Genomic DNA, 9,582 nt, shown 5'->3' with positions numbered 1-9,582 from the left:
TTGATGCTCCATTCTTCTTGAGGAAGTCATGGTATTTCTGGCAATTTCGCTTCCAATGCCCCTTCTTCTTGCAGTAAAAGCATTCACTTTCACTTGCAGCCTTGGGCTTTGGAGTCGTCTTAGGCTTTTCAGGAGCCTTGGCAACTTGCTTGCCCTTGCTCTTGGCACTAGCCTTTTGCCCCTTCTTCTTGAACCCTTTTCCCTTTTGAATCATAAGAACTTCCTTCTTAGGTTCCTTAAGGATTTGTTTCTCAGCACTAACCAGCATTGCATGCAATTGATTCATAGTCTTTGCAGTGGCAGTCATGTTAAAATTCATGATAAACTGGTTGAAACTTTCTGGTAGTGAATGGAGAATGATGTATGTTGCCAAATCATCACTGTATGGGTGCCCCAGTTTTTCCATACTTTGAATTAGGCCGATCATTTTGAAAACATGATCATGAACTGTGGCTCCCTTCTCCATCCTACAATCCAGAATCTCACGATGGAGCTCATACCTTTCAACTCTAGCTTGTTTCTTAAACAAAGCTTTGAGTTCTTGCATGATTGAATAGGCATCCTGGTCCTCAAAATGCTTTTGAAGACTAGGCTCCATGGTAGCAATCATTAAGCAAGTGATAGGTATATCTCTGTCATGAGCTTCCTTGTGCTTCTTGATCTCTGCCGCAGTTGGATTTTCTGGCAAAGGTCCTGGTAATGGGGTATCAATGATATCCTCTTTACCCTCAGATTTCAGAACAAGTCTTAGCGTTCTTTCCCAAGTGGAAAAGTTCTCCCCTGTCAACCTATCCTTCTCAAGGAATGGTCGAAGGTTGCACTAGTAGAATAAATGTGATGGGAAGCGGTTATAGGCAAGCGGTTTACAAAATCCGCTTCCCATTTGATTAATTAAAAAAAAAAGAGGGAAGTGAAATGGGAAGCGGTTTTGGCGCGAACCGCTTGCCTTTTAACTAATGGCCAGCAGTTTGGCCTTGAACCGCTTACCATTAGTTAAATTGGCAAGCGGTTCAAGGCTGAACCGCTTACCATTTAAAAAAAAAAAAAGCGGGCTCATGTACAGTATGTACTACACCCTCTCTTCTCCTCCCTGTTTCATTCAATTTACTTCCCAAAATTTTCAATTCCCACGCCTTCACTCCTCCTCTCTGTCTCCCTCGTCCTCACCTGTCTTCTCACTTCTTCATATTCCGGCCACCACCACCACCACCACTCCATTCATATTCATTTTTTTTTTAATTTGGCTATTTAATTAAGTGAAGCTATGTTTAGGGGTCGTGCGTGGGTCGTGGGTTGAGGCTGCTGCTGGTGGTGGGTCGAGGCGGCTGCTGCTTGGTCGGAGGTTGATGGTGGTTGCTCGAGGCTGCCGGTGTTAGGTGGTGGTGTTCGTGGGTGCACTTGGTGGTGGTGCATGTTCGAGGGTGTTGTTGAACCGAGCCCAAGCACGCATTCTAGCTTCAATCTTCAATCTTTGTCTTTCTCACTCTCAAATTAGGGTGAGTTCTTGCTAAATTTTAGTTTCATATGTATTAATTAGTATTAATTGTTTGTTATTCCAAAATTTCAAGTTAGGGTTTCAAGTAGTTAATCCAAGTTTCATATGTATATATATATTGTTTGAATCTGAGTAGCTTTAAATGAAATTTATAAATAGAATATATATTAGTTAACATTTTAGTTTGTTAAATGTGGTTAATAAATTACAATGTATATATGAATATAATGGATTGATATATATATATATATATATATATATATATAAAAGTAAACTTAGTTTGATTTTGTATGTATGTTAATTTAATTATTAGCCCTATTTAAATTAATGAACTTGTTTATTGTTGAATGTCAAATAAATGCAAATAATAATTGAATTCTTGCATCATCATTTGCCTAGATACCCGTTCGAGTCTTTCTCAATAGGAGAAAGTCTTAAATAGTCCCCAGTTGGGATTGTTCTTGGACGTTTAATCTCACTTAGGTAGTGAATGTATGTCTCTTTTTCGATTTTAAGGAATATCCGGGCTTCTCATTTTCTCACCATGTTCTCTGGGTACATATGTAGGTAAGTTATTACCTACATCGTGTACTTGGAGAACTGGGGGGAAATGCTGCCAGATTTTCCTTAAAATTGAAAAGTTGACATACATTCACTAGTGAGATTAGATGTTCAAGGATGGGTTAGGTTGGAGTGATAAGGACCTTTTGGGAGCATTCATTTTTACGATTTATGGATGATATATATGCTATGTACTTTGATTACATAATATATGTTACATTTATCATTGTTTGAAATGTGTTGGTATGTTTAAAGGCAATTTAAATCGTCAATGGATCGCGGTTGGATGTATGGTAGACGTGATACATTGGAATTTTTTAATGGGGTTCAAGAGTTTTGCAAGAGTGCTTCACAGTATCAGCTTAGAACGGGTGTCAATTACCTTTATTGTCCTTGTGTCAATTGTAATAATGTCATAAGGGTCAATAGTGTGGATACCATCATGGCTCATGTACAATGTCATGGGTTTAGGCCTCAATATCATGTTTGGGTTTGGCATGGTGAGAAGGGATCGTATAGGAAGAATGTTGTTGGAAATGAGACGCATGTTGAAAGTGCCGAGATTCATGTTGAAGAAGAAAATGGGAGTGATGATGGTGGTGAAGGGGATGACACCGAGGATGGTGGTGGTGATGATCACTTGGATGAGATGATGCATGGTGTTGAAGGTGAATTTGGTGACCGACCTGATGTATTTGAATCATTATCAGAGGCTGCCAAAAAGCCTTTGTATCCCGGGTCCAAAAAATACACAAAACTCTCAGCCGTGCTTACACTATTTAACATTAAGTCTAAGCATAACTGGAGTGACACTAGTTTCACTTCTTTGTTGACTGCGTTATGTGATATGTTGCCAGATGGGAATGAACTTCCTAATTCCTATTATTATGCAAAGAAACTAATGTGTCCATTTGGTTTGGAGTATAAAAAGATACATGCATGTCCTAATGACTGTGTTCTGTATCGAAATGAATATGAAGAGTTGGAGGAGTGTCCACGTTGCGGTAAGTCGCGTTACAAGCGATCAAGCTGCAATGCTGGTAGTAAAGGACCTCCTGCCAAGGTGTTGTGGTATCTTCCTATTATTCCAAGGTTAAAGCGTCTATTTTCAATACCAAAAGACGCCAAGAACCTGAGATGGCATGCTGAGGGAAGAAAGAAAAATGGCTTGTTGAAGCATCCTGCTGACTCTCCACAATGGAAGAACATCGATATGAAGTTTAGGGAATTTGGTGGTGAAGTCAGAAATTTAAGGCTTGGGTTGTGCACGGACGGTATGAATCCATTTGGCACTCTTAGTACTAAACACAGCACATGGCCGGTACTTTTAGTGATTTACAACTTGCCTCCGTGGTTGTGTATGAAACGGAAATATATAATGCTTTCACTTTTGATAACGGGGCCAAGGCAACCTGGAAACGACATTGATGTTTACCTTAAGCCCCTTATTGATGATTTGAGAAAGATGTGGGACAAAGGTGTTACCGTTTATGATGCCCATAAGAACGAGATGTTTTTTTTGCATGCTGCCCTTATGTGGACCATCAATGATTTTCCTGCATATGGCAATCTGCCCGGGTACAAGAACAAAGGGCATAAAGCATGTCCCATTTGTATTGATGACACACCGAACGTGTACCTTGACCACTATGGCAAAGATGTGTACGTGAGGACCCGAAGATTTCTTAGGCGCGATCATCCGTATCGTAAGCAGAAAAAGGCCTTCGATGGGAAAGTTGAGGAGGGGGTTGCGCCTAGGCCATTGAGTGGAAAGGAGGTTTATGAGAGACTGAAGGGTATTCCATGTGTTTTTGGTAGAACAACGAAACCAATTGACCCACACGCTCTCTTTGAAAAAGAATCAATCTTTTGGAAGCTTGAGTACTGGAAAGAACATGATGTTAGACATTGTCTCGATGTGATGCATATAGAGAAGAATGTTTGTGATGCAATTCTGGGGACAATTATGAACATTCCTGGAAAAACAAAGGATGGCAAGAATGCGCGGTTAGATTTGCAAGAGTGGGGTGTTCGTCCGGAGTTGTGGGTTCAAGCTTGCTACACATTATCAAAGGTAGAAAAACGGAGGTTTTGTGCTTGTTTGTATGACATTAAGCTTCCTTTTGGGTTCTCATCAAACATGAAAAGGTTTGTTTCCTTAAATGGAGAATTGAAGTTGACAAGTATGAAATCCCATGATTGTCACATGATGATGCAAGTTTTCCTACCGATTGCACTTCGTGGAATTTTACCAAAGCACGTGAGAGAAGTTATAACAAGCCTCTGTGGGTTTTTCAATACTGTCTGCAGCAAAGTTCTTGATCCCTTTACACTTGATGCTCTCCAGGCGACGGTTGTGGTAACTTTGTGCAAATTTGAGATGTTTTTCCCGCCTTCACTTTTTGAGATAATGGTGCATTTGATTCTGCATTTGATTCATGAGATTAAGTTGTGCGGTCTAGTATTTATGAGGTGGTGCTACCCTTTTGAACGACACATGGGTACACTGCAAGATAAAGTAAGAAATCCAGCCCATCCGAAAGGCAGTATGATACAAGGAATTGTGTCCGAGGAGATTGGGAATTTTGTGGCAGAGTATGTTGCCGTTGCCGAACCTATTGGGCTTCCTACATCCCGACATGAAGGGAGACTTGATAGTCATGGCACAATCGGGTCAAAAAGGATCTGGGCTGCTCGAGATCAAATCATGCAAGCTCACTTATTTGTGCTTCATCATATTGCGGAGGTTCACCCATATTTAGAAGAGCACATGGATAGTTTGCGTGTTGAATATCCATCAAAAGGGGAAAGAGCACTAATGCAGTTACATAATAAGATGTTTGTGAAGTGGTTCCATGATCGTGTGATGCGTCAATTGGATGAGACTGTGTCTGATACAATAAAGTGGCTAGCTTATGGTCCAAAGGAAGATGTTCATTCATTTGAGGGATATGATATAAATGGTTACACATTTTGGACTGAAAGTCGGGATCAGAAATCCTCATCGACTCAAAATAGTGGTGTCACTCTTGTGGCTTCATCAAGAGAGTTTGCAAGTGCGAAGGATACATCACCAGTTGACGCACTATTATCATACTATGGACAAATTCAGGAAATATGGGAACTAGATTACCGTGACTTCAAGGTTGGTCTATTCAAGTGTAAATGGGTCGATAATAATAGGCGCAACATGAGAAATGATGACTTCACTCTTGTAGATCTTGGCCACTTGCGGGATAGTCTTGAACCATTCATCCTTGCATCTCAAGCTAAGCAAGTGTTCTATGTAACTGACCCGTCCGATCCAAGATGGTCCATCGTCTTGTCTGGCAAAAGGAGAATTTTAGGGGTTGGAGAGGTTGAGGACGAGGAAGAATATGATGTATTTGATGATTCTCCCCCTTTCACTGCTCCTACACTTGATGTAGCAACTGATGTAGATGATGATGCTATTTATATTCGATCTGACCACAATGAGGGAATACACGAATGAGGTACTTTTATTAATGCATGTTTTATTTACTAAATATCTTATGCTCCAACAACTTTGTTTATTTCGGGAAGTGTTTTATTTTTTTGTATTTTCAATGTATAAGCATGTAATATGAACTAAATATATGAATTTTTTAGAGGATTATATGTGAATTTGTTATGAAACCAAAGAAGTAGGGTAAGTGTTTGTCTTTCATCGTGCCTCAGAATTGATTGCCATTACTGATGATTAACAACATGCTTTGCTTGTTTACTGTAGGTGTGCACATATCATGGATCCTGATGAGAACCTTCATTCTGATGAGGATATGGATGATGATGATGGTGACGAGTTGTATGATGTTAATAAGGAGACAGATATGGGGGAACTGGAAGACCAAGCTTATGGCCAGTTCCAACATAAGCTTGATGAATTTGAGCGTATAGCTGAAACTGCCCCACCTATTAATGATAATGTGGTTACCGAAGTTGTAGATGATTCACATTGTGAAACTCAAATGCAAAGGCAAGTGAAAAAAACCGGTGGTGGAGGAGGGGTAAAGCCACCGGTGAACAGAAGGAGTAGGGGTGCAACTAAAGCTTTCAAGAAACCCGATGTTCCTATGGTGCTCGAGTTTGATGAGTTAGGTCAACCTACTGGCCAATGGCGCGACAAATTTTCTAGTCAAGTTGGCATTCTAACTCGTAAAATACCAATCACACTTGAGTTTGTCGAGATACCTCACGGGTTGCTCTAAACATTTTGGGACGATACTATGGTAAGTATTTATTTCAATCAAACTTTTATTTTAAATTCATATATATCAAAAAAAAAAATTGCAAAAACAACCCCCGGGCCTAACCCGAGGGCTGCAGCCGGCAGCTGCCCGGGGCTGCTGCCTGGGTGCTGCAGCTGCTTGGGCTGCTGCAGCTGCCTGGGCAGCAACCTGGCCTGCTGCAGCTTCTTGGGCTGCTGCCTGGGCAGCAGCCTGGCCTGCTGCAGCTGCCTAGGCTGGTGCCTTGCCCGATTCTCGGGTTTTTTTTTCATTTTTTTTCTCTTGCCTAACGTGGATGTTTGCGCCAATTACAGAGTATGTTCCATATTCCTGATGAGCCGGCCAAGAGAAAAGTCTTTGAAGCTTTTGTACAAGAGAGATTCAAAAACATCAAGAGTTACTTGATGACGAGATGGATCCATAAGAGAAGAAAGAGAAGACCAAAGAAAAATGTGCCTGCAGATGGAGAAGAAGAGAAACCTGATAAGAAACCATGGGATTTATATCCACAAATAACGGTGGATGATTGGGAGAAGTTTGTGGAAAAATATTCCACTAGGACCGCACTTGTATGTTTTTATTTATCAATAGAGTCGGCTACTCATGTTTAGTTTCTTACAATGACTGATGCTAACATATATTTCTGAATGTGTAGGAAAAAACCGAACAAGCTAGAATCAATGCCGGAAAGAAATTGTATAGCCATCATATGGGTTGTAAGACCTTTGCGGAGTCAAGACCAAAGTGGGTCAAAGCGGGTCTATACCCCAAATCCATAATGTCATCAATTGATAAACCACTTTCTTCCACGGTGACAACTTTGGTTGATCATGCAATTGACTGGTGGTGTGCTATGCATGGGATGGACAAGGAAACCGGCAAGTATGTCATGCAACCGGATAAGAAAGTAGTAGCAGATGCACTTGTAAGCAAATTTTTCTACTTATTAATTGTATTTCCTTGTCAAGTACATTGTACTTAGATCTGATAAATTTTTATGTGTTGTTAAAGCTCAAGCATACTTCGGAAGTGATTGAAGGCAAGCTGACTCCAAGCATCGAACATGATCCTTTCACCTTAGTTTTGGGAAAACCATACCACCCTGGGCGAGTAATTGGTTTTGGCGGGAAACAACTAGGGTGGGAGAAGGTGATGGGTTCAGAATACACCGAATCAGCAAAAAGCAGATCAAGTGTTAATTCGCCACATCAGATTGATGAGAAGGAAAAGGAATCAATAAAGGCGGAGATACGCGCGGAGCTGCAAGAACAGATGCAAAGTCAATTCAATGCCATTCTGAAGCACATGAACTTGCCGCCTTTGCCATTTCCCTGGAGTACCCCAGTAGACTCATGTAGTCACCCAGGATGCCCCGAGGACGATCCAGTAGTTGAGAGAGAGGTAATTTTAGTACTAGGACGAATTACGTCATATGAAGTTCGTCTAATGAGGTCGTTTGCATGTTTAATTATTTTACTTTTGCAGGATCCAAATCCTATGGATGCAGAGTCACTGAAGAGAGCAAATCCGATTCCTGAACCTTTCCCAGATGTTAAGGTGAACTTCACTACGTAATCAGCTTTTCTTATGTTAGGCTTTCGTTTATTATTTCTTAACTTATGTCCTAACTCCTAACCAAATATGTAGGAAGAGACGCCTTGTGAGCTTCTTCACCCCGGGGAAACAACCGGTGGACAGTCGCAGTTGGTGGGGTATGGTAGTGCACAACCTTTTGACAAGGTGCATTTTAAGTCTAATTCTAGCACCCATTACATCTCGGTCGGGATCGATTCTATAGTTGCTGGGTTTGAGGACTTACCACTACCGGTGCCTAGAGAGGAATATGATTTTTTTAAGCTGCGTGACGCGACCGGGAGCTTTGTGCAATGTCCACGTGATCGGTTGAGGTTGGTAGGAGGGGTAAGTAAACAATACTTGTATGTAACTACTTGTATGTAACTAGATTAACATGTGCTTTGTGCAATGACCATGTTTTTTTATGCTACTAGATTACCAAGGAAATTCAGTCCGCTAAAAGGAAGAAGGTGGAGAAGCAAAAATCCAAGGAAGAAGGTCCTCCGAAGATGGAACAAGGACAAGTGTCGAAGAAGAGTTCGAGAGCTTCATGTACTCCACTAGTAGAAGCCAAAGTCCTTAGGTTGCTTTCGAAAGCATGTACTTTTCTTCACAACCGTGTTAGTGAGTTGCCTACGGGTACACATATTCAAGTGAACTTGCCTAAGGCATTGTTCCACTATGATGAGGATGCGATCGCATACATTTCTAGAGAGGATGTGACGGAATTTCTAACCGGTTCCATGCTTAACATTTCCATCATTCAAACATTCATGAGGTAAATTAACGAGACTATTTCTAAACATATTGTATTTTTGATATTTTCATACCAAAACAATGCAACTAGTAATTACTTGCACACATTACTTTCTTGAAGGTCACTACAGGAGCTCCTTGCTAGTAAACCCGATGGTGAAGCAGCAGTTGGGTGGTTATGCCCCGAGCAGACCTCCGTAACCAAATTCTTGCATAACCCTCGTGATGTGATAGATTACCTTGAGCGGGCTATTAGAGAATCAATACGTGCGGGAAACAAGTTCTTATTAGCCCCTTGTTTTGAGGAGTAAGTTTAAATATATCACTCTTAATTTGTTTGTTAAGTATAGATGTTGACGCATAACAATTGATTGATATGATATTTGCTTTAATATACATGTAGGCTACATTGGAGCCTTATGGTGATTTGTGTTTCCAATAACACAATCTACTACTTTGACTCGGCTCGTATATGGCCACCAAGGAAGTTGCTAGTGAATAACCTATTGAATAGGTACATACTGCTTCCTATATATTGTTTTGTATCATCACTTAAGTGATTGAGTGGCTATGTTCCTAAATCGTTTGTTTTTTATTTTTTTGAAGTGTTATGAAGAAGTTGAATTTTCGTTCGGTTTTGGGTCCCACGTGGAAATATGCGAAGGTAAAGCCTTGATATATTGATTTATTTAATAAAATTGCCTTGAGTTTTGGCTATGCATGACTATTTTAACTTTGTGTCATTATAGTGTGCGCAACAAGACAACGGCGTTGATTGTGCCCTCTACGTGATGAGGTTTTTGAATGACATAGTTAATAGGTGCACTGAAGCCCAACACATTGAGGAGGTACTTGTTTTTACTTTTTTTCCGGTTCGATTTCGGGTAAAAGTCGTCCTAAAACTAAGTATAATGCTAATTTGCTATGATTTCAAACATTAGACACCTA

General features: G+C 40.6%; 1 protein-coding gene across 1 annotated transcript; it reads left to right on the top strand.

Annotated features, from left to right (window-relative positions):
- Positions 1–794: 794 nt before the first annotated feature.
- Positions 795–6,390, top strand: LOC110726120. The gene is made up of 2 exons (XM_021905584.1): positions 795–1,496; positions 5,808–6,390. The coding sequence occupies exon 2, from the start codon at positions 5,821–5,823 to the stop codon at positions 6,283–6,285; it is 465 nt and encodes a 154-aa protein (XP_021761276.1). The 5' UTR covers positions 795–1,496; positions 5,808–5,820; the 3' UTR covers positions 6,286–6,390.
- The last annotated feature ends 3,192 nt before the right edge of the window (positions 6,391–9,582 follow it).

This window comes from Chenopodium quinoa, unplaced genomic scaffold (assembly GCF_001683475.1).
Source record: "Chenopodium quinoa cultivar QQ74 unplaced genomic scaffold, ASM168347v1, whole genome shotgun sequence".
Taxonomy (NCBI): domain Eukaryota; kingdom Viridiplantae; phylum Streptophyta; class Magnoliopsida; order Caryophyllales; family Amaranthaceae; genus Chenopodium; species Chenopodium quinoa.
Note: the sequence above shows the minus strand (reverse complement) of the source record. Positions and strands in the feature narration are given on the sequence as shown.

Bases quoted from the DNA above. Each gene is read 5' to 3' on its own strand.
- LOC110726120 (XM_021905584.1), top strand. From the start codon at position 5,821: ATGGATCCTGATGAGAACCTTCATTCTGATGAGGATATGGATGATGAT.